Source organism: Malania oleifera, chromosome 10, assembly GCF_029873635.1.
Source record: "Malania oleifera isolate guangnan ecotype guangnan chromosome 10, ASM2987363v1, whole genome shotgun sequence".
Taxonomy (NCBI): Eukaryota; Viridiplantae; Streptophyta; class Magnoliopsida; order Santalales; family Ximeniaceae; genus Malania; species Malania oleifera.
Window position 1 is genome coordinate 45601772 of NC_080426.1, and position 26580 is coordinate 45628351.

Genomic DNA, 26580 nt, shown 5'->3' on the forward strand with positions numbered 1-26580 from the left:
GTGGAAAGCACCAATGCTACTGTTGTATAACGTAACAAGAGCATACCTTGGGTGGAAGCGAGCCTTCCACATCCTCAACACGACGTCTAAGCATAAAAGGCTCCAGAATTTGATGTAATCGGTGGATAATGATCACCTTCTTTTCAGTTTCAAGCCAATCATCCTCCGCATTATGAGTAGGCTCTTTTTGAAAGGGTTGCGAGAACCAATCATGAAATGCTTTTCGATTATCAAAAACTTCTGGAAGCAGCAGATTTAGAAGGGACCAGAGTTCTTTCAAATCATTCTGCAGAAGAAAATTCATTGCACTTACACACTAACTCAAATAATTAGCAAAAGAAGAGCACAAAGAAGAAATCCAGTAGACGGTTATATTACTTGTAAGATCAATGAACTCTACACTTAAGAAATCAATATTGGACATGCATTTATGATTTCATTATTCTAGATGGATAATGTCATATCCAAAACTGTTTATATTCATCAACAAACTGCTGACAATGAAAACCTGTGGATGAATGAATAAGATTTGGCATATGAGTTCAGTTTAACAAAATCAAAATATTTTTTCTTTTTGCTGGATTTTCTCCAAGAAAAATAGGGGCCTAGAGAATCTCACAAGTTTCTTATGAAATGTAATTACAGGACACTTGTGGCATTTGTTGATTGGGAATCTGCTCGGGAAATCAAATGGTCAATTTCAATTTGTAACATTTGATTTGCAAGAATCCCACTCTGTACAGGAATCAGATTTTCCCATTAGCCTACTTTTTGATTCCTGCTTCCTTGCCGGAATCATATTTTTATTTTGGCCAGAATCATAGGAAATTTTAAAAACTCAATCTTGCCTCTCTCACGATGCATGCATATACACGTACATGTATACATCACATCAACATCCATCTATGCTTGCACACATTCATGTATGTACATAAGCATAACTTATCCATACAAACATGATATATTCACATGTATAGATGCGTACATGAGTATAAATAGGTCATATGCATATATAAATATTCGCACAAGTATACTCATACATATGTAAATATTATAATACAACATGCTTTATACAATAATATATACTTTTATAATATATATTACATGAAGTGAAAAAAATAATACTAACATTATAATATAATTAAAGGAAGTGCTATTGGCACTCCATATTTACTTTTCAAGTATCAAATGGCAATTTTACCCCTTAGTTTCTCAATGTAATGACAAATGTGTCCTCTTTTTTTTATGTCTTCACGTGCAGAGTGAAAAGTCCAAGGGTCAATAGTGCCATCCTAATTAAATATAAATATATTATGGAATATAATATTATATTAATATTTGAAAAAAAATTTATAGATAAAGAAATTTATTAAATAGATAAGAATATACAAAGGAGAGGATAGGAAATTTAAAAAAATAAATAAAATAAAAGGAGCAAACAAAACAGTAAAGCCTTCCAGTCTCGCTGGACATCCTCACAGCATATACCCTTAAAACAGCTGAACTTTGATTAGCCGAACTAAAAGCCCAAAGAGATGTCAAACACCCTATCCCAAATAAATTTAGAAGACACCTTCTTTCCAATTAAAACCCACACATATAGCTACAAGCAGACCCCCACAAAACAGCAAAGAGCACACACTTCCACAAAGTTACAGCAAACTTCATTTTCCCAAACCAATAAAAGAAATACCCAAAACTCATCCACCATCTTTGGAGACACCCAATCCTCTGCAAATAAACCAAACAATCTACTCCACATGTCCCAAGAAAACGGACAATGCAGAAATATATTAGGTAAGAGTCTCTGAACCTTTAAAACACAAGAAACCACACTTCTGGAAACAATGCCTTAAAAGGACATTCTACTCTGCAAATTGTTCGCGTTAACTCTATTAAGGGCTAAAAACCAAATAAAAGCTTTGATATTGGAAGGGACCTTTGACTCCCAAATACAATGATGAAGGAAAAGACATCAGACTTGATGAGATGGCAAAAAAAAAACTAAAAAGAAAAATTACCCAAAGAGTCCACAACCCACTCCCTAGATCAACAACAATAATAACAAGCATTAACAACAATAGCAACAAAGATAAATCTCGACAACATCAAAGCCCTGAGTCTCACTATGTAAGGTTAGCTCAGCTATAAGAATCCTCCTCCATTCTATTTGATCAAGGGCAACCACCTCAGAATGTTGGAGATCCATCATATCCTTCTTTACGGAATCAATCCAAGTTCTCTTAGGTCTCAATTCCACTCCTACGACCTCTGACCTTGATTTTTTTTTATTAAAAAAAAAAATCATTTACACAACTGCACTCCTAACTGACAAATTCTGGGATAAAAACATAATCAAATAGACGCGGTATGACCAAAAAAGAAGGGAAAACAGCATAAAAAGCATCACAAAGTGTAACAGAAAAGAAAAGGGAAAATAAAACTGACTGCAAGCCAGTTCATCCACATGATAGAGGAGCACACATATCAGGCCACAAGGCAGCCTGTTTGAGCATACAAGGAGTTGCACGTAATGTTTTCAGTCCCTATTCTAAAACTCAGATTTCAGCTTGCCAAGTACCATGCTGAGCAGAGAACCAAATAAACTAAAATTAAAAGCCTTATAATGCATGCTATACCATTACTTAAACCAGTACAATCTAGAGCAGCAACTGCTAGTAAGAAAGGGAGTTCAAATGGCAGATTTAGTTAGCAGAAAAGCTGAACTAAAGAAAAAAGGTACAACCATAAAATAAAATAAAACCTTAGGCTCAAGGATGTAGTTATCAATTAATAATATATTTTTCAGGAGTTCAGGCTACATTCTTAGGAGTATATTGAGCTTAGGCTCATCTAAGGTACAGCTAGCTGTACCAAAAAGTTCTTATTCTACTGAACTTAATGCACATTTAATATACTGGCAAGGTAAACCATGAAATATCGAGGTATCTAATCTTATTGTATATTAATTACAAAACCATAGCTGCTGATATCGTACGTATTTTTTAGAAAGATTATTTGAGATATAAACTAGAATATAGCCAAGATTTTTATGAACTTTTAAAATCCGTGCATCTACAAAATATACATATATTGTGGTTTATATCCCATGTATGTGACAGTAATATTAGATGGCTATCATAACAGACCTGTAATGGAGTCCCTGTGAGAAGAAGGCGCCTCAGGCAGCGATATCTGTCGAGATCACGTGCTAGAACTGAGTCCCTGTCTTTCATTCGTTGTGCTTCATCGATTATAATATACTTCCAATCAACTTTTGAAAGTTTTGAACGATCATACATGATGAACTCATAAGTTGTCACAAGGACATTAAACTTCATTGCACAAACTTCCTAAATGACAAGTACCCAAACAAAAGGAAACTTCAGCAACCAAACAACAGCATCTTCTAAATAAATGAAACTGCAAATCTTACTTGAGAAAATAATTTCGACCTCTGATCCTTTCCACCAACATAAAAAATGCAGGACACAGATGGTAGCCAATTATGCAACTCACTCTGGAAAATGAATGAAATCAGCCATGTGGAGAAAAGAAAAGAACAAATCAGAAGGATCAAAAGCCACAATCGTAATTTTTTTTTTTTTTATGTTTTTTTTTTTTTGTAGAGGGGGGGGTATGGGGAGGAATTGCTGGAGTAACTCACCTTCCAGTTTACTAAAACAGCATTTGGAACAATAATAAGATGTGGGCCATAGTTCCCCTTGAACTCCATCAAATAAGCAATCAATGCCATTACCTGCATGGGCAACAAGATGATAAAAGAAGCTTCACTAGGTAACCTAAAACTTCTGCCCTCGTTTGATGTTTCACGAATGGTGCACACTAAATACTGATAAACCCAGAGACACTAATGTGCTTCCTCAGACTGAAATTATATAGTAGCCCAGCAATCCAAATGTGTAGAGTTGCTCAGACTAAAATTAAGCATTTCTTTTTTTTTTGCATTTTTTCTATTTTTTTTTCATTATGCTAATTTTTATTTTCTTTATTTTCTTCCTTTTGGGGGAAGTTTGGCAGGAGGGAGGTTTCAAAATGTAACTAATAAGTGAAATTCACCTGTACAGTCTTTCCTAGACCCATCTCATCTGCCAAAATCCCATTCAGTTTGTTGTTATATAAAGAAAGCATCCACTGCAACCCAACCTGCAGATGAACACAGTAAATATCCCAAAACCTTTTAGCAGCATAAGAAACAGAAGAAAAAAAAACAAATCATAGAGAGATTGCAACCTACAAGTTGATAGTCTCGCAACATTCCAGCCCGCAACATTGAGGGCTGCCTCATGACCCTTTCATTCACAGCATGCGCAAGTGTATAATACCTGGTGACAACCAAAAGGGAAGAAAAATAAGTAAATTCAGGGATTAAATTGTATACAGATCCTAATATTAAGAGAAAGTGCTGTCTAGAAGTTAGCAAAACAGAAATTAATTTGGAAACATTCTGCTTACATGACTAGTGACCATTTGTAAACTAATAATAAAGGGAATACTTTAGAACATACTACACGCATTTCACACCCACAACTGGTAAAAAACTTCCATCCAAATTCTTCTTTTATTGAGTGCATGTGTTGGGGGGAGTTCATAAAGATAAGGAACAAACCAACTTATTCACTAATTTAGAGGCTAGCTGAAAATCCAATATGAAAATAAGTCTTTTTTCCGGAGAGAAGAAATGCTGTATACTACATGTGAGAAGAACTAACTAGCTTCCTGAATCTCATGAAACAGAACACAAGAAAACATCAAATTAAACAACCTATTTAACATTATCTCTAAAATCCCTGAGTAAACAGAAAAATATGAAGCATCCCATTATTTCAAAGACAATCTTACTTGTTAACAGATGAATTATCTTTGGGTGCATTCATTTCAGAGAACCGATTTCTTATCATAACTTCCTCTCCAGCACAAGTTGCTGCTGTCCTCACTTCTTCTTCTGACAGACCCTTTAGTCAACAGATGGAAAAGCAAATGAATTCAAGCTATCAAAGCCTAAAGGGTTAAGAAGAACTCAATCAAAATTTATTTGTTCATTTAGTAATGGCAAGAAAGGCATACATTAAAAACTCAACAACAAGAAAATTTGAGGGGACAGGAAGAGAGAGAATTTTAGAACACATGCCTGTGCTCTTGCAGCAGCTGCGGCAGTATTTGCAGCCTCCTCCACTTCCTGCTGATTCTTTGCAGCTGTTATTTTACTCCCCAATTTGTGGAGATACTCTTCTGTCTGAGTCAAAAATGATGAGAGAACAGCATATCTCTCAGCAGCATCACCTGGGATGCTAGTCTGCTGCTCCATCAACATTTCCCTATACCTCTCTACATCATTATTCTTCAGTGCCTCCATCCGTTTATTGCGATCATCATCTTTTCGTTTTGAAAACTCCCTCAACATTCTCTCGTGATATTTGGCAACTCCCCTGTTGCGGGCAGTCCGTGCATCACGGATGGCCCAATGAGCCTCAAGAAGCTTCTTACGCCACTGAAAAATCGATTTCAGTTGCTTCTCTCTCATGGCTTTCTGAGTGGCCTGTACTTGCCTTGAGAGATCCATGCGTTGACGTTCACAAAGCCGAACAAACTTCCGATATGGCCTGTCCGGCATTGCCATTATCTCCTGTTGTTGTTGATCAACTTCATCCCTTAAACGTGCCTGAAGATCTAAGAGTCGAAGCTTCTTTTCTTCAATTTGCAGCCGTAAAACGAGATCTGGCCTAATCCTTTTCCTCTCTAAATTTACAGTTAATAAGCCACCAATCTTATTTATATTTTCTGTCCTTTTCTTGTGTAGCACTTCCATGCCTTCCTCAAAGAGAAGATCTTTGAGGTCATATGCCAATGTCAAATTATTATTGTTGTTAACAGGTATTGCTGACCCAAAGGAGTCCTGTTTCCTAGTGAAAAATGGGAAATCAAATAGCGGTCCATGATACTTTCTAGTTGAGACAGCATCTTTTGGCTGGGATGCATTACTTGCCTGTACAGGTTTTTTGGCTTGCACCACCTCAGATACTGAAACCTGTGGTGCAACTGCCTTGCCCCTGTCAATGGTTGTATCACTTCTAACAGGAGTTTTCTGAATGCCACGTTCAATTTCTTGCTCTGACTTAACAACTGTTGTACCCTGTTGCTCCTCCTTTCCAGCAGATACCACTGATACAGGCTCCTTCAGTGCAGCAGTTTTACCCTGCATATGACTTGTTGATGCAGTTGCTTTCTCATCTCCAACAAAAGCATCCTCTTTTGAAAGATTCTGCCCATTACTTGAGGGCACAGCCTGTGGATCTTTCTCAATGGTATCCACTTGCCTTGCATGGTCATCCACATTTTTCCCAGCAGATCTATCCTGATTAATTGAGCCTGCAGGAAGACAAACCTGTTGTAGCTGCGATTCAAGGGGCGGTGGTGCAATTGCTTGAAGAAGTTCTTGTGGGAGAGTACCATCCCCTTTCTGTCAAGAAGGCAAATAAATTACTTTGAGCCACTCAGTCAGCAACAATTAAATAAATCAAAGTGCCTTTTCTTGAGTATTCAAAAAAAATGTAGAAGATAACCAAAGTAGAAATTAAGATAAATTGACAGACCTTTAGACGCCTAAATGCTAAAATTTGTGCTTTAAGAACATGGAGCTGCTGTTTAGTGAAACCAAAACGCTGTTGTGGCATCTGGTTTGCTGGTCCACTCTGAGATGATAACTGGCTCCCCGAGCTCCCATCATTTGACTGAACTGCAGATTGAGGAGATGATCGATTCAACTGCCTGAGGTGTTGCATTTGGACAGCTTCTGCACCAGTTAAGGTATTTTTCACAAGCAAAGATTGATCCACACCCTGGCTAGCACTCACAGATGGCTGTGGAGGATGCATAGGAGGCATCCCGTTTCCAATCACAATCGACTGTCTTTGAGCAAGCTGGTTCTCTCGGCCATGAACGGCAAACTGCTGCACTGGATTGTTGTTGGTATTGTTAACTATTGCAGAATTTGGAGTTGATCCAAAAGGACCAGGTGAAACGGTCGGCCTGGCTTTTGCAGAGCCAGACTGCCCAGACACATCACTTGATGAATTAGCATGGGGAGAATTTTCACTTCCGACAGGAGGCGAGGCAACTTGCTGCCTTGATATTGCAACTGGAGATGCCTGTACACCCGCATTGTTCTGATTTAATTTTTGCTGTGAAACCATCCTAGATTGCATGAGTGGAATTAGCTGAGCCAGCAAATTGGCATTTGCAGGTAACGACAGGTCAATGTTGCGCTCAAGTGCCCAGGCCTGCACTGCTTGCATCTGCGCCGCCATTGCCAGCTGGTTGTTTGACATATTTTGGATGCCATGTTGAGCCTGCGGTGCCTGCATAGGCCTTCCAATATGTCCCATAGTTGTCGGCTGGCTGGGAGGCTTTGGCTCATTCCTCTGATCAGAGGATGGCTGCTGTCCTTGCTCCATCTGCTTCTCACTGCGAACAAAGTGTTCCGCTGATTTCTTGGATGACGACACCTGAGCATGGTTCACCACCTGACTAGGAATGAGTTCCTGCATTTTTGGGTTTCCCATCCGCATGTCCGGGTCCTTCCCAGATGAAGGGCCCACTAATCCCATTTTATCTTGCTGCTGTGATTGCATTCCCATGGCTGACTTCTGCTGGGCAGCCTGTAAAGCGAATTGCAAATAGGCTTGATGAACTGGATTAAGCATTTGTGGCTCAACGCCTTGATTCTTATTCTGTCCCTCATCTCGGATGTGAGAGGAACCATGTTGTTGAGCCAAATCAATAAATTTTCTGGGCTGTTGAGGCATTTGAATGGAGCCAGAAGACGAAGCAAAATTGCTTCCTCCCATGATTCCAGAGAGACCACCAGCTTGATATGCTGCTAGAAGAGCTTCATTTCCTTCTGGTTTTCTTAGTAATTGTTGCTGTAATGACTACATTGAAGATATTCAAAATTTAAATTGAAGCCTAAGTGACATAAATACATCATTCCATATAAAATTCCATGTATATATCATTCGCAATATAATCTAGAAATCCAAAACAAAGAAACTAGGGATGTAAAGAAAAATTTAGAATTTTTAAAGCAAGAAACGACTATCATAAATTACTCAATAAATGAATCAAATTTTAGCGAAACTACTTCTATTGTGGTTGTAGTTTATGCTCTCAAAGAAAACACAATCCCAGCTTGCATTGAGGGTGCAGTTGGGTGTCCCCTGAAAATTGCATAGCCTTCATTTGTTTTAAATTATATGAATCAATCATCAAAGATGCGCAATTGCAGAAAATAGAAATGATGCAGAAACAAGAACAATATTTGAAATGGCAGCAATACATTTTTATCAATCACTGATTTCATACCCATCAATGATGGTGATAGTACTGGCATTCTTAAAATTTACCCTTACTAATGAAGTATGTCCACATATTCTACATACAAACAATGTGCATAAAATGAATCATTTTTTAAAGAAAACACAATCTCTAGTTCAGGATTTAGAATAAAATAATTGGAACCAATTTGGATAGGGTACAATACAGTTCTAGGTCAACACAAACATTTATTACAAGAATGCATTGGGAGCTTTATGTAAATATAGATGAAAATCCTAACTACAATAGGATTACAAGCGTGTGTCCAAAATAGCAATTCAAACAGGAAAAAAAAAATGGAAGCAAGAAGAAACAATATACTACAAGATAAGTGCATAAATTCTACTGCAAACAACTCGGAAAGTAGAAATAAAATGTAATCACTGTCAGCAAAATAATATACAGACAAGCCATACAAGCAAGAAGAAACAATAGACTTACAACAATAGCGCATAAATTCTACCATAAACAACTCAGGACGTAGAAATAAAATGTAAACAGTGTCAGCAAAATGGTATAGAGACAAGGCATACAAAATTTGAATTTGATTTTGACTTAAAAAGATTCTATAAGTGAAGCTTGCCATTCTAATGCAAACATGATTGAACTTCAGATTCTTCCATAAATCAAACCTAAGGTATACTCACATAAGTTAAACTCTTACAAAAATGAGTAACTTCACTAGCCTAAAATGGTATATTCCTCATTTCATCACCACACACCATTCAAAATGTTGCAAAGCAAACATTAAAGAGAATGAAAGATATAGTAAATACAGCACCACAACAAATGACATTATGGCCTATACATTGCCATAGGAAATGGCCCTGATTCCTAGATGAAGCTGAATGGAAAAACAATGCATTCAGCTCACCATGAAGCAGCTGATATTAAAGTTTAGTCGAATTGAGCTTAGTTGTGGGCCAATTATAGCTAAGCAACTCACCATTCAATGTCACCACTAGTTTCCCTTCTATACTAAGACCTGGCTGGTTTGACTCCATCATTAGCCAGAATTTAACACAAAATAAATCCTTAACATCCGAACTAGCATTTTGGAGATGCTTTTCTTGCTTCAAACACCAAAAAAAAAAAGAGGAACAATTTTAGCTTTACAAAGCCAGAAATTCACTTCTAAAATGCTATTAATTCACACCCAACAGAGCTTATAATCAAACATGTAAAGTATTAACACTCGCATCAGGGTGCGCCGATCAACCCCATCAATAACACAGTTCATCCACCCCATTGCCTAAAAAACCAAATTCAAAACCCACATAGCAGTTCGATCAAAGTAACACAATCCAACCAAAATTAAATCAAATTAGCACACAATCAAACACAAATTACTAACCTGCCTAGACCCAATCTGCTGCTGCTGCCGCTGATGCTGTTGCTGCTGCATCGAATCAAATCCAAAGTGCGGCGTTGACACTGCAGATGACGAAGAAGACGGTGATGCCGACGAACCCGGACTCCGACCAGGGGCTCCACCGCCGACGCCACCTCCGGCGGCCCCGCGGCCTTGCTGCGGCCCACCCCCAGATTGCATGCACAAAAAACAAAAACCAAAAAAAAAAAAAACGAAAAAGACAAAAACCCAAGATCAAAAACACCCAAATCAACCCATCCCAACCCCTTTCAAAAGTAAAGAACACCTATTTTGTCCCACGATCCTAACGTTCAAAAACCCCAACACTCCCTCCCTCTCCCCCCACACTTTCTCTCTAGATTCGACAGCTTTCTCTCTCTAAACCAGATGTTTCCGCTGCTAACACGAAGTGGACCTCCGCGGATGTTTGGCGTGAGGCAAATGGTTCAACCAATGAAGCGATCGGCGTGCCGGAGAGGTCCGAAGTTGCCGGAATCGGGTGTTATTCGGCTTTGGGGTTCGCACTCTCTGGTGCGTTCAGTCAAACCCTAAGCTATTCTATGAATTTCATTTTTATTTCTTTCCCTTCTTTGGATTCGTTTCCTAATTTTTGTTTTCCTTCTCGGGTTTTCGAAGATGTCGCGTGACTCTGTATGTGGTAATATCTTATATATATTTATCATACTTCTAAACTCTTTCGTTGGGTTAATGTTAACTGAGGTTATAACTACCCGAAAAAAGCTTGAGGCAGAGTGAGTTATCGAATTTGCCCCTGAAATTTTCAATATCTACATCAAACACCCCTGCAGCTTTCTTTTTCTTTTTTTTCTTTTTTTTCTTTTTTTTCTTTTTTTTTTTTTTGGTTTTTTTGTTTAGATTTCAGAAACTGTAAGCCCGTGTGATGCCGGTTTTTTTATTTAGTCCAAAAATAATTTTATAACGTGTTTATTTTATTTTTTGTTTTTTTTATTAATTTTGAATTATTTTAAAAAAATAAAAATTAAATATTATGATTTTTGTTATGAAAAATATAAATATCACCCCATCTTCCGCCCCTTCGTTTTTCACCCAATAAATACTTAGCTATTCTTGTAGACACCTTAATTTTCTCCAGGCTTTCCTGAAAATGCAGATCTTAAGGTCGATCAAGTCCTAATTATTCTATTTTGAAATAGAGTCCCGGCTTATTTTCAATTGAATCTTCGTAAAAAAAAATTGGGTCTCGTATTGGAGTCTCAATTATTCCAAAGTAGAGTCTTTCTATTTCAAGATGAGTCCCGGTATTATAGGAAAGTCTTGAGTCCTTTTTGCACTGAGTTTTTATAAAATTTCTATTAGCTGCAAAATTAATCTTTTTTCTCAATCCAATGGTTATGAAACAAGCCATATATTTTCCAAGTCGAGTCCAAGGGTCCGTCATTTTTAATCAAGCCTTCAAAAATTAATTCTTCGAAAAAATGAGTCCCAATATTTCAGATAAATTTTAGATCAAGTCCTTTTAGTATTTTCATTTTAAAAATTGAGTTTCTCAAATTTTAATTCCAAGTATTGAGTTAGGTTCTTAGATCTTGAGTTAGAACTCCTGAATTAGGTTTTTCAAATAATTTGTCTTTTAATTTTAGAATCGGGTACAATGGTAAAACCTTAAAGTTATTTTTATTATCTGTAGTCTTTTGAGCAAAGTTGGTAGTCCGTAAGTAAAAATTGAAAAAAAAAAAAAAAAAACACTCATGAAGTCACAATTTATTAAGGGAAGGACACACGCCGGGGTTTGTAAGGTACAGGGTGATACTACAAGCACCTAGCACGCACCCACATACTAAAAAATGCATACAAAAAAGGTATAAAAATACAAAAAATGAAAACTACGAAAAATAGAGAGGGTACAAATAAATGTTGCAGAAAGGAAACACATGGGTATATCCACAATCCAAACCAAATACACCTAAAAGAAAAATACAAAAAGTAAATAAAATGCCAAGTCCTCCACTCCTAGGTTGCCACCTAGGCCAAATTGAATGCATCCCTCAAATCACCTGTGCCCAGAAGATAGAAATAGCACAATTAGTTAACAACGGAAATTCAAAAATAAAAGAAATAAAAAATACAATCACATGTGCGAAGAATGAGTTTGTTAGAATTATTCCCTGCCAGTGTAGAGAATAAAGAGGAGAAATTGGTTAGCAGGGTGAATTTTTGGCACCAATAGGACCCCTAAGCCTCCCTATAAATAGGGAGGCTCACCCTATAGCAAGGGGACCAATGTGGAGGGCATTAGAGAAAACCCTGTGGAATTGAAAAGAAGAGGCAGAAAGCATAGCAAAAAAAAATCCCTGCAGAAGTTTAGGGAGAAAAATCAAAGAGCTTTAGAGAGAAACTCTCTGGAATTTGAAAGAGGGAAAGAAGCTTTGCAGAAACTCTATAGATAATTAGAGCATTACAAAAAAAGAAACAGAGAACCAAGAAAGCAGAGAAGCAAAGAGCAAAGAAAGCAGAGTACCAAACCAGACACCAAACAAACAATCAGATAAAAAAAGAGGATAAGAAGACTAAAGGGACCTGAGGTAAAACTTAATTCTCTTCTCTTCATGTCTATAATTCATGTGCAATACCATGTGACTCTGAATATAGGAACTCATATCTAAGCCTCACGTTCGTTTGTGAACCTGAGTTGTGGCATTAGACCTGAACCAATGCCTTGAACTAGGGTTTGGATCTTTTGATCCGAATTCAAATTTGACTAAGGTTCAGATTCTCTTAGCCAACCCAAATCCTTTTTTTGAGTTACCCGAGGCCTAACTTGGCCTTTTGTTTTAAGAAAATAATAATAATAAACTCTGGGTATCCTTATAAAAATCATAACCATGGGCCTGTTTGTAAACTCACCCAGAGGCCCAGCTTTCAAAATACTAACCCAAGCCTGTTTTTTTTTTTTAAACTCGCCCCAAGGCCCAGTTTTCAAATACTAACCCATAACCTTTTTCAAAATACCCCAAACCCATTAAAATAACTTCACCCCAAGCCTTTTTTAAAATTTAACCCCGGTCCTGTTTTCAAAATTTAACTAAGGCCCAACTTTTAAAATTTTCACCCTTGAGCCTGTTTTTTGTGAAAATAACCCAGCCCATTTTTTTTAAATTAAACTCAGACCCGTACTCACTTTTAAAAACTCCAAGGCCCATTAGACAAGCCCAAAGAGCTGACCCAAAGCCTAAAGTCCACACGTGCCTGCAAGCACATGATTCACTCGAGTTGACTCGTACGAGTCAACCCTATTGCACCACTCACCGGGTTGATAGGAGTGGACATATCTTCAACTCGACACCCTAATCTGAAACCCCTCGAACCATAAGCCCCAAAATCAACAACAAATATCAACATCATTCAATCAATTGCAAAAAAATCAACAACATTCCAACTTAGAATATGAGCTCCAACCTTCGGATCATAACCAACAATGATCAATGAAAAGAAAAAGAGAATACTTAGCTTTTAAAATAGAAACTTCTGGTTGAGTTTTGTCGGCCTTGCACTCGAACTCCATTCATCTGCCTTGTTACAAAGGCAAACTGAACCAGTGTCTCTGTCTTCAAATTTCATAATTTCTCCCTCGACATCAACGTCTTCTCCCAGATATCTCTTGCAAGCCGACGACCAGTCTTCTTTTGGCTCTTTCACTATCCAAGAGTTTACCGGGGATGTCTCACGGCTGTCAGAGGAGGAGAAGGGAGGTTGTGTCCATGGCACCCGAAAAAGGAGAAGATGACTCATCATTCGCCTCTTGATTTTCCAATAGAATGGGAAAGGCCGAAGCCTGGGAGGAGACTAGATATATTCCCACAATTTAGTCTGATGAAGACACCACTACAACCTCCAATGCTAGCAGATCCTCTCGAAGAAGACGAAGAAGAAGAAGAAGAAGAGAGAAAAAGGAGAGCTTGAACCAGGTTTCGGTTTCATGGAGCTCGAGAGAAGAGATGGCAGAGGGAGAAGGTTAGAGGAGACTAAGGGAAGAGAGGAGATGGAGGTTGGAGCTTTGGTTGGAGAGAGAGGAGGCAAAGAAACCCTAGGAGAAAGAGAAAACCCTAAGGGAGAGAAGGGAATGAAAATGGAAGGATTGGAAAATTCTAGTTTAAGTATGATTCGTGCTTGGAGCTTTTAGATCATGACACATGGCGTAGTCGCACGATTCTGCATGCTTTTGCAAATTGTCGTCCAATGTGTGCTTCTTAGGGGCAATGAGGATTCCTCCATGTCATCAATCCGAGCGCAACAATTGCCCTATCGTCACATCATTACCCCTCAGTGGATGGTTAGGATCAAGCCACCACACTGATCCTTAACAGCATGCTTGCCCAATCAAGCCCTGACACGTGGCATTGGCCTTAACTATGCCTAAAACAAGTTGACCAGCTTCCCTTCTTTGACCAGTTCTTCTTTGAATCGATCTGGTCCTCTAAATCGGTATGGAACCGGTTCAACCTACTATTATATTATTTAAACTTTAAGAATTCATAGAAATTCATAAAAATCCCAAAAAAAATCAGATAAATTATAGAAAAATTCAAAAACATATTTTGGGAATTACAAAATTATTTTTGTGCTTGAAAAAAATCATAAAAATAATAAAAAGTTATAAAAATTCCAAAAATATTTTAAGGTTAGAAAAATTGCCTTTGTATTGGGAAAAATCATAAAAATATTTTAGAAAAAATCACAAAAAGTCAAAGAAAATAAAAATCTCGAAATATTTCCTTACTTTCATCATTTTTCTTTGATTGACTTTTTGTTATTTCAAAATTTGGGGAAAATATCAAAAATTGTTATAAAATTCAGAAAAATTGCAAAGAAATATAAAAATATTTTTCAGGAAACTCATCTTTACAAAATTTTCATCCCTAAATAAATTCAAAAAACCTCCCGGAATATTATTTTTCATACTTAGAGAAAACCCCTAAACTTCAAAAATCACGGAAGATATTTTCATAATTTATTTTCTTGATTGTCTGTTCCCTATGATTGCAACAAAAGGGTATGAGCTCTTCGGAGTATGGTATGGCTGGGTTATAAGGGAATACTTATATAGTATTTTTATTGTGCATTTTCTTTGCAATTTTTAAAACAGAGTAATTTTAAAGGCTTATTAAATTTAACTTGTGGAAAATTTTTGATTAATTAGATATCGTTCATAAGAACAAGCGTGTAGGGGGTGCTCATACCTTCCCCTCACATAACTGAACTCCCGATCCCGGCTCTAATAACACAAACCAATTCTACCCTTAATTGGGTAGTAATCAAGTACTCTAACCACACTAAAAGGTTAGTGGCAACTCCATTACACCACTGTTTTCCACGAAAATATCATTTTAAAATCACCTTTTTCACCACCTCTTGTCTAGTTCGCATCTAGGAATGTCGCGACAGCTTGATGACTCCGCTGGGGACTCTGAGAGTCGAACCAATAATTAATCGATAATTATCCTGAATTCCAAATTTGATAAGTCTTTTGATTACTCTGTTTCATTTTGTAAATATTGTTTATACATTTGAATATTTCATTGCACAAATATTTTGTGAATATCTGGAATACTATGCTTTAATTGTGAATACCATGAATAAACATGTGATTAATTGTGAATACTTTGTTGTTTATTAAATAAGCTTGTGATCAACTATAAATACTTTGTCTCCTTTATTGATTGAATAAGCATGAGATTGCTTGTGAATATTTTTGGTAAACATATGGATGAATGTGGGGTAGAGGGTTTGGGCAGAAAAGATGATTTCACACACTCTCGCACACCTTATGCCCAAGCTTTCCCTACTAGGATTAGATAGGAGTGTAATGGCGTTAGTCCCTTCGTGGCAGAGCCTGATGGGACCTGCAAACCACTCCGCTCAATGCGGGCTTTTTTTGAACCCCTATAAAGGAGGATTGAAGTTCAATTTGGGGACCTGCCGTCAGTAAGGATTAGAGCCTAACTACACATGATTATCTAGAATCCTTTGCCTACAATAGAGCCTAAGAGAATCTTGTGTGTATACAAAACTACCTTGAGGTTGGGACATGAGCTGCATCCTTCTCCACATGTTTTAATACCATTGTTGTACATATGTTTGGCAAATGCTTTGTGTTGTATGTTCTGCATTTACTTAGGCATCCATATCACTTGGCCAATGTTTCGAAAATTCAGTTATGAAAAAGTCAAATTTTATCTCCCAAAGTACCCTACTAAGGGGAAAATAGATCATTCCCGAGACCATTAACAGATAGGGTTTTTCCTAGAACTCTGGCCAAATGATTATTTAGGTTGCATTACATGCACCCATGCATAAATTCACACATAATCCATGCATGAGATTTCATCTCCGACCAACCAAGTAATCACATCCCAATTTCTTGTAAAATTAGGATGGAATCAAAATTCTGAATTCCAACATTGAGGCCACCTCTACCCACCATTACAACACTAGAAGAAAAGCAAGGATCATGGCGAAGCAGCTAGAAAGTAGGGTCTTGGGCATCGAACAAGGACAAGAACAATTGAACAACAAAATGAGCAAGATATTGGAGTTGCTGACAAGTAAAGGGAAGGTTGTACAAATGCAGGACAACAAGGTAGACTCATATCCTACCCATGCTCCTAGTTCCACCCCGATTCATGGGCAAACGTTGGCACATCCGCCGGTCGCCACAAAAAAAACCCATTATCGAACGTCTCTCTGTTTGTTCCAATTGCACTGGTGCCCAGATTTCTAGCAGCCGGAATGCCTCTGATGGTGATGATAGAGGCGGGAGTAAACAAATCTAAAATCAAGGATCATTGTGATGTACTCGAAGAGCGCCTAAGAGCTATTAAAGCGATTAATGCATTCAACTCTGTTGATCTTGCGGACCTCTGCTTAGTGCCAATGATTACTCTGCTGCCAAAATTTAAGATCTCGGACTTTGAGAAATTTGATGGAACCCAGTGTCCTCAAACCCACTTATGGTTATACTGTCAGGCAATGACAGCATACTCAGACGATGAAAAACTAATGATGCACTGCTTTCAAAATAATTAGACCAGCACGACTGTTAGGTGGTACATTCAGCAAGACAGAGCACGAATCCGTACTTGGAAAGATTTGGCTAATGCTTTCCTAGCCCAATACCGCCATGTGACTGAAATAGAGCCAGACCGTATGACTCTACATACAATGGAGAAGAAGTTCACTGAAACATTTCGGGAGTACGCGTATAGATGGAGGGATATGACAATCCAAGTGAGTCCTCCGGTAGAGGATAGGGAGGCTATCTCCCTATTCGTGAATACTTTAAAAGAACCCTACTTTGGGCACCTTCTAGGAGCGACCCCCCATGATTTCATGGATGTGGTGTCCACTTGAGAGAGGATTGAGGTAGCCATCAAGACAGACAAAACCAAAGGTGTGGATTCATACCCGAGATCAAGCAAGAAATGGATGGGTAGGAAGAAAGACGAGGAAGCTCAGATGGTTTAGGGGCGTTATCATTAGGGAGGCAGAAATCAGTGGCCTAAGAAAAATTTTGCTTTTAGACCCACCGTTAATCAGATTGCACATGCAGGCATGAGGCCTCAAATGGTTCCTCTCGATCCTATACTTGCCTAGTTGATTCACCGAACACAAGAAAGGGGCATCCAGAGGAATATTAGAAAAATAGACCCCTATTCCAATGAAATATTCAGACTTATTCCCCCAATTGAAGTAACAAAACATGGTTTCAACCATTCCAGGGACTCCTGTCATACCCCCTTTCTCGTATTGGTATGACTCAGATGCTTGGTGCGTGTATCATGCCAATTCCCTGAAACATACCATCGAGCATTGTTGGGCATTCAAACATAAGGTACAAACACAAAAGGATGCGGGTTGGTTGTCTTTTGATGACAAACAGTCAGGAATTCAGAATGATCCTCTACCAAATCACGAGGAAAGAAATGATTAACATGTCGAAAAGAGTCAAAGTCAAGTAGAAAGAGTATATCAGCCATGGATCCAAGAAGTTCCACAAATGCCCTGAATGGATGGGTTTACCTTTTGCAACAGGAGCAGAAACACAAAATCGACAGATTGTTGACTATCCAATCCACGTCAGATGGGGCTTTTGTATTTATTTTCATTTTCTCTTTGTAATCCCGTGACATTTCTGTCTTAGAGAATTTTGTTCCCATCAATGAAATAAAGTCATGCACTTTCATATATCACTTGCATCATGAGTTCAATCGCCCAAATTTGTTTGCTCGTGTTTCATGCAGGAATAAGGAAAATAACCATACCAGTATTCATGAACCTGAAACATATATTAATGTAAGCCAGGAAATGGAGGTTAAAAAAAGATGAAACAATTTTTCTCATCCTATGGATTCACGCGTCAAAAGAGCATTTTGCTTAGAAACCATGAAATGGTGTTATTTGTTCCATAAGTTCATGTTGCTTGTCGCTTTTGTTTTGATCAAATGACGGATAGCCATCCTTGGCTGACCAGTTTTCCCACAAAAAGAACCAAGCACTAATTTATCACTTTTTACACTATTTGCGTCAGAATGTCAAATCTTCTTTTCTAAAAAGTCATTTTCCAAAGTTTAGTTGGGTTCAGGATTTCGGGCGTCTAACAAGTCATATGAAACAACAACTAGCTATCAAAAGGACGGCAAACCATTTTTCTGCTACCCAAAAGAAATTCAAAAGAAAGATAAACCCCTTGCTGGCCCTTTTGAGCTTGAAATATTCAATTCTTGATTTAAGCCATCAAAGGATCACACCCCACACTGGGGCAGTTTTAAAAAAGATTAGTCCCAATTGAAGTCCCAATGAAAATGATGCTCAAAGTCCTCCATAAAAGGAAAAACAAGAAGTATAGCAAAAGAAGAAGAAAAAGAAAATGAAAAAAAGAAAGGGACATGCTTCAAATGTGATATTTGGCCAATGATTACCCTTTATGAGCTCAACAAAATTTGAGCCTTATTGTACCATTTCTTCTCTGACCTGTACCCCCAGCCTGCATTATGGTTTAAATGAAAGTCCTAACCAGATTGGTACATATCTTTGTCTTAAATGATTTGTTAGACTCAAATTTGAGTTTAAACTACATAATGACATGATCCTAAAAAGGTATGTAGGAAGCTTGTTCAAATGACAAGTTCGGTCAATATTTTGCAAATACTTCGCCACGAACTGGGGGCAGAAGATATCATTTGGGGAAGGGAATTTTGAGCCTTGGTTTCCTTATTTTTCTGAGAACTCATATCCTTAGGCCTACGTTTTGTCCCAAGTCCCAAAGTCCATCTCGAGATCAAAATAGGGGTAGAGCTTCATATCCTTAGGCCTACGTTTCGTCCCGAGTCCTAAAGTCCATCTCGAGATCAAAATAGGGGTAGAGCTTCACTAAACTACGGACAACAGCCAGAATAAGAAAGCGACATTTCTTTCCCAGCAAAAGACAGAAGGGGAAATGTTTCCTTCGACAAAACTGGGGTAATCAACAAAACGAGAGAGTCAATTATTTAGCCTGATAAACTAACATTAATGTCACGTGACTTTCAAATACTAGTATAAAATTTTCCTTTCAAAATAGCATAAACATGGTGAAACATTTATTTTGTGCATGTGACTGTTTGATTTTGCAAATCAATGTCCAAAATGCACGATCACTCACCCTTAAAACCCATTTCATCCTTCAAAAGCTCCAAAAGACGATTGGATAGTCAAAGAAGTATTTCGCAAGGCCTGCCGATCTACTTTTCTAGGAGTCAATTCAGAGATTTGCTTACTCAAATGAAATCTAAAAATATGGCCAGGAGCAGTTACAAATAAATGTAGCTGGGGCAAATTTTGGATTGAGCTTCAGCCAGTCCTGGAATCTTCACATTATAGTAGAATTTGAAAACATGGTCAGGAGCTGTTATAGATGCATTTTACTGGGGCAAATTCCATGTTAAGTAACATTATAGCCAGTTCTAGAGCCTGCACATTGGAGTAGAAGTTGAAAGCTTGGCCAAGATCAATGACAAATAAATATAACTAGGGCAAATGACAAGTTGAATTTCTAACGAACCAATTCAGGGACCCTCAAATTGGATTGGAATTTAAAAAGGGGCCAAGGTCAGAGTTGGGATTGTCGAGTACGGGTACGTTGGAAGAAGAAAGTTCATGCATCATCATGTATTTCATGCATTGCATAAAAAAGAAAATACACATTGCATACTCATCATCTTATGCAACATGCATATATCCTTGCATTCTAGCATCGTAGGTAACAACATGCATACATATAACAACAGAACACCATTCATTCATACTTGTCTTGTTGAATAGGCTTTTGAATAATCATTTTGCATCCTTGTCTGAGCCATTATTGTCTTGCTAATATTTGAAACTAGGGCAGCTGACCCTAGACACAGGATGACATACTTTGAAATAAAGGCAGCTGACCCAGGGCACAGAATGACATACATTGAAACTGGGGTAGCTGACCCTATGCGTAGAATGACATACTTTGAAACTGGGGCAGCTGACCCCAGGCACAGAATGACATACTTTGAAACCGAGGCAATGGTCTTCAGAACCATTTAATTCTTTCCCACAATTGTTTCATCCACCCCAGAGACTGGGGCACAAGTCTTTAAGTCCCAAAATATGTCTCCAATATTTAGATGATCTTTTAAGTCATTCCTATTTAATATGGTACTCAGGTCACCATGTACAGTACAAGTTATCCACATTTGCTATGGTACTTGGGTTCGCATGCTCGATACAAGTTATCCCCATTTGTTATGGTACTCGGGTCTCCATGCCCGGTACGAGTCATTCTGACTTACTATGGTACCCAGGTTCCCATGCCCGGTACAAGTTATCCCCATTTGCTATGGTACTCAGGTCCCCATGCGGCCATGCCCAGTACAAGTTACCTCCATTTGCTATGGTACTCGAGTCCCTATGTCCGGTACGAGTCATCCCCATTTACTATGGTACTAGGGTCCCCATGCCTGGTACGAGTCGTCCTTATTTACTATGGTACTTAGGTCCCCTTGCTCGGTACGAGTCCTCCCCATTTACTATGGTACTCAGGTCCCCATGCCCAGTACGAGTCATCCCCATTTTCTATTGTACTCGGATCCCTACGCTCGGTACGAGTTATCGTCATTTGCTATGGTACTAAGGTCCCCAGACCCGGTACAAGTCATCCCCATTTATCATGGTACTCGGGTCCCCATGCCCAATACGAGTTATCTTTATTTGCTATGGTACTTAGGTCCCCATGCTCGGTACGAGTCATCCTCATTTGCTATGGTACTAGGGTCCCCAGGCCTAGTACAAGTCATCCCTATTTATTATGGTACTCGGGTCCCCATGCCTAGTACGAGTTATCCTTATTTGTTATGGTACTCGGGTCCCCATGCCCGGTACGAGTCATCCTCATTTGCCATGGTACTAGGATCCCCATGCCCGGTATAAGTTTCCCTATTTACTATGGTACTCGAGTCCCTATGCCCAGTTCGAGTCATCCCCATTTACTATGGTACTCAGGTCGCTATGCCCAGTACGAGTTGTCCTCATTTGCTATGGTACTCGGATCCCCATGCCCGGTACGAGTCATCCTCATTTGTTATTGTAACGACCTACTTATCTTATCTTATAATAAAACAAAATTAATAACAAAGTCAACCCGAACCTATGGGTAATGGGGACACATCTGACATTCACAGCGAAAACCTAAGTAGTAGTAAATATAAATCACATTCTCAAAATCATAAAATACATAACACCAAAGTCAACTACATCTCAAAATAATGTGTTTATATACAATCTCCAAAAAATACAAAAATATATACATATCTAGGAACCCATAACACAAATTTCCTGTTCCTAGATCAAAACTTACCCTCTTAGTGGGGTAGTATCAACCTATCTCAACGGCGGCCATGGTCCACCGATCTCTCTGGGTTTCCTAAAAATTGTTTAAGTTTGAGGGTGAGACACTTTTTAGTAAGGGAAAATAAACTAAATATATCTATGTGACAACATGAATATTTAGTACTATAATACATATACAGTACATTTCATATGCTGGAAAACATTCATCATAACATACTGAATAATCATATACTTTCATAATTTCTAATAATTCATACTGATCATGAAATGTTTGATATAACTGATAATACTGTAATTTACCCAGGATGTATAGCTAGCTGATGTCATGTATTACCCCCCATGACAGGTTGTGCAGCCGAAATACGGGACCCAACAATGGCTGGCCGACCACTGCCGAGTCAAAAATGTCTGTAAGTACGATGGGCCCGCCACACCCTGGTCCGAACTACTAGGTGGATGTCTACAACTCTACACTGAAAGCCACATCGACTATCCATCTCCCACCCCCTCTACTTGTAGGGGCGGTTAGCACAAGTATGAACAGAAGAAATTGATCTGTATAGCAACGGTACAATACTCCTGTAACTAAACTGAACTAACATCTTGGTTCTAATAACATATAATACATGATAATATACTTGTCTAACATAAATAGATTGATAGCATTTTCTGTAATAACATACATACATACATATATACAACCTTACGCCGATTTCTTTCATATCTGCGGCCTTGCGCCGAACATTCATAAATACGGCCTTATGCCGAAATGATACATAATACACGGCCTTGCGCCGACTATCAATCATGGCCTTGCGCCGAATATTTCATATTTATCATTCTGAATAAATAATTCATTTATCATGTATTTTGAAATCATAATGTACTGCATTATTTCATAATCTCTGAAAAACATACTTTATTCATAAAATTGTCATGCCATAGTACTTTCCACGTAAAATAATATTCATGCCACGCAATGCTGTATAAAACCATACATTCTATTCTAAAATCATATTTTCTGGCATTTCATTCTAATATATATACATTTCAACATAATAGCAGTATTTTTCCCAAATATGCATTTTCTCAATAATATACAAATATAATACATGCTTTCCTGAACATAATTCTTCTAATTAATAATAATTTTCATGGAAAGATAACTGCTTTAATTTATTCCCTTATCTGATTTTTGAGAAGAAACCCCCTTAAAATTCATTGATCTTGCACTCGCAGGGTTCCCCATTCAACACCTTGAAAACGACAACTCGCAGAACCAAACTTCAATATTTTTCTGTGAATAACATTTCCTATTACTATGGGAAGACCAAATTTTGAATAAATATCCTTACCTTAAACCAGGGATGAATTCCAAAGTAGTTCCACCGACGATCCACTCACGTAGGTTTGTAGAGAACTTCCCCAGGAGTATCGTGGTGGCTTCAGATCGTCGAACCGGCGAGAATTCAACCCGAAATCTTAGAGAGAGGTAGAAGGGACGAAGGGAGGAGAGAGAGGGAGATTTTCGCACAATTTTTAGCCAAAAATGAGAGTTAGACCTATTTATACACTGGCCTTCGACGACGAGTCACGTTACCTCGTCAACGAGGTCAAGAAGGCAATTCATCAATGAACTCTTCCCCTCGTCGACGAAATTCAGAATTGCCAAAACATCCTCTCAGTATCTTCTTGTCGACAAAGCACACCCTCATTGAGGAGCCCAATATGCAACGTCATCGATGAAGTCTGTTGCCGCTCTCTTTTACTATTTTCATTTTCCTCTCTTTTTATCATTTAAATACCATTATTATTTGGGTCATTACAGTTATGGTACTCGGGTCCTCATGCCCGGTACGAGTCATCCCCATTTACTATGGTACTCGGGTCCCCATGCCTGGTACGAGTCATCTTCATTTACTATGGTACTAGGGTCCCCATGTCCGGTATGAGTTTCCCTATTTACTATAATACTCGGGTCCTCATGCCCAGTACGAGTTTCCATATTTACTATGGTACTCGGGTCCCCATGCCCGGTACAAGTTTTCCTATTTACTATGGTACTCGGGTCCCCATACCCGTTATGAGTTATCCCCATTTACTATGGTATTAGGGTCTCCATGCCCAGTACGAGTTATCCACATTTGCTATAGTACTAGGGTCCCCATGCCCGGTACGAGTTATCCCTATTTACTATGGTACCCAGGTCCTTATGCTCGGTACGAGTTTCCCTATTTACTATTGTACTCGAGTCCTCATGCTCGATACAACTTTCCCTATTTGCTATGGTATTCGGGTCCTCATGCCCGGTACGAGTTATCCCCATTTACTATGGTACTCGGGTCCCCATGCCTGGTATAAGCCATCCCCAATTGCTATAGTATTTAGATTTTCAAATCTAGTACGAGTCAAGTACACCATGGAATTCACCTGATTAATCATTCACAAGAAAACAACCATTTTTCCAGAGACTTGGGCTCCCACACCTGGGCCATTATCTCCAACCCTTTTTGAATCCCTATTGATGGTCAAGAGATTAGCTAAGACAAATTGTTTCATCCCGATGATCAAATGCCTAATCATTTGAAAATATGTGCTCCAACCTGGTAAAAATTGGCGTCTTTTATCTTTATAGCTATGTTGCCATAAAATAACAGAGGAGCAACCTCCACTGTTATTTTTATGCAACGGTGCCTATAAAGAGGGGTAACTGTAGACACCTTAATTTTTACCTAGTCTTCCTGAAAAGACCAAGTGTAATAAAGCTGATTTTTAAGGTCGATCAAGTCCTGGTTATTCTATTTTGAAATAGAGTCCCGACTTATTTTCAATTGAGTCTTTGTTAAAAAAATCAAGTCCCATATTGGAGTCCCAGTTATTCCAAAGTAAAGTCTTTCTATTTCAAGATGAGTCTCGGTATTCTAGGATAGTCTTGAGTCCTTTTTGCACTAAGTTTTTATAAAATTTTTATTAGTTGCAAAATTAATCTTTTTTCTCAATCCAAGGTTTATGAAACAAGTCACATATTTTCCAAGTCGAGTCCAAGGGTCCGTCATTTTTAATCAAGCCTTTAAAAATTAATTCTTCGAAAAAAAAAGGTCCTAATATTTCAGATAAATTTTAGATCAAGTCCTTTTAGTCTTTTCATTTTAAAAATTGAGTTTCTCAAATTTTAATTCCAAGTTTTGAGTCAGGTTCTTAGATCTTGAGTTAGAACTCCTGAATTAGGTTTTTCAAATAATTAGTCTTTTAATTTCAGAACCAAGTACAATGGTTAAGCCTTAAAGTCATTTTTATTATTCGTAGTCTTTTGAGCAAAGTTGGCCATTCGAAAGTAAAAATTGAAAAAAAAAAAAAAAAAAAAAACACTCATGAAGTCACATTTTATTAAGGGGAGGACACACGCCCAGGGTTTGTAAGGTACAGGGTGACGCTACAAGCACCTGGCACACACATACTGAAAATACATACAAAAAAGGTACAAAAATAAAGAAAATGAAAACTAAAAAAAATAGAGAGGGTACAAATAAATGTTGCAGAAAGGAAACCCATGGGTACATCCACAATCCAAAGCAAATACACCCAAAAGAAAAATACAAAAAATAAATAAAATGTCAAGTCCTCCACTCCTAGATTGTCACCTAGGCCAAATTTAATGCATCCCTCAAATCACCTATGCACAAAAGAGAGAAATAGCACAGTTAGTGAGCAACAAAAATTACAAAATAAAAGAAAAAAAAATACAATCACATGTGCAAAGAATGAGTTTATTAGAATTATTCCCTGCCACCGCAGAGAATAAAGAGGGGAAATCAGTTAGCAAGGTGAATTTTTGGCGCCAATAAGACCCCCAAGCGTCCCTATAAATAGGGAGGCTCACCCTGTAGCAAGGGAACCAACGGGGAGGGCATTAGAGAAAACCCTGTTCGAATTGAAAAAAAGAGGGTAGAAAGCATAGCAAAAAAATCCCTGCAAAAGTTTAGGGAGAAAAATCACGAAGCTTTGGGGAGAAAATCTCTAGAATTTGAAAGAGGAAAAGAAGCTCTGCAGAGAATTAGAGCATTACAGAAAAGAAGCAAAGAGCCAAAAAAAGCACAGAAGCAGAGAGCAAAGAAAGCAAAGTACCAAACCAAACACCAGACAGACAATCAGACAGAAAGAGAGGATAAGAAGACTAAATGAGAAAAGACTCGGGGTAAAACTTAATTCTCTTCTCTTCATTTCTATAATTCATGTGCAATGCCATGTGACTTTGGATACAGTCATACAGGAACTCCTATCTAAGCCTCAGGTTCGTATGTGAACCTGAGTTGTGGCATTAGACCCAAACGAATGCCCTAAACTAGAGTTCAGATCTTTTGATCCGAATTCAAATTTGACTCAGGTTCGGATTCTCTGAGCCAACCCAGATCCTTTTTTTGAATTACCCGAGACCTAACCTGGGATTTTGTTTTAAGAAAAAAATAATAATAAACTCTAGGCCTCCTTTTCAAAATCGTAACCATGGGCCTGTTTTTAAACTTGCCCCAAGGCCCAACTTTCAAAATACTAACTCGGACCTATTTTTTTTTTTTTTTTTTAAACTCACCTCGAGGCCCAGTTTTCAAAATACTATCCCATAACCTTTTTCAAAATACCCCAGACCCATTAAAATAACTCCACCCCAAGCCCTTTTTAAAATTTAACCCCGGGCCTGTTTTCAAAATTTAACCGAGGCCCAACTTTTAAAAATTTCACCCCTGAGCCTGTTTTTTTTTTTGTGAAAATAATTTGCCCATTTTTTTTAAACTAAACTCAGGCTCATACTCACTTTTAAAAACTCCAAGGCCCATTAGACAAGCCCAAAGAGCTGACCCAAAGCCTAAAGTTCACACATGAAGCATGTGATTCACTTAGGTTGACTCGTACGATTCAAC

At 38.1% G+C, this 26580-nt stretch overlaps 1 protein-coding gene across 1 annotated transcript in view; it reads right to left on the reverse strand.

Annotated features, from left to right (window-relative positions):
* Positions 1-10431, reverse strand: part of LOC131166870 (ATP-dependent helicase BRM) — a 35437-nt gene extending 25006 nt beyond the window's left edge. The window contains exons 1-10 of the mRNA XM_058125481.1: positions 9749-10431; positions 6615-7952; positions 5153-6481; positions 4864-4976; positions 4259-4346; positions 4081-4167; positions 3668-3760; positions 3437-3520; positions 3150-3353; positions 47-286 (exon numbers count right to left, since the gene is read on the reverse strand). Of these exons, the coding sequence (XP_057981464.1) occupies positions 47-286; positions 3150-3353; positions 3437-3520; positions 3668-3760; positions 4081-4167; positions 4259-4346; positions 4864-4976; positions 5153-6481; positions 6615-7952; positions 9749-9946 (3774 nt within the window). The 5' untranslated portion in view covers positions 9947-10431. The remainder of the gene's footprint in view (positions 1-46; positions 287-3149; positions 3354-3436; positions 3521-3667; positions 3761-4080; positions 4168-4258; positions 4347-4863; positions 4977-5152; positions 6482-6614; positions 7953-9748) is intronic.
* Between the last annotated feature and the right edge of the window lie 16149 nt (positions 10432-26580).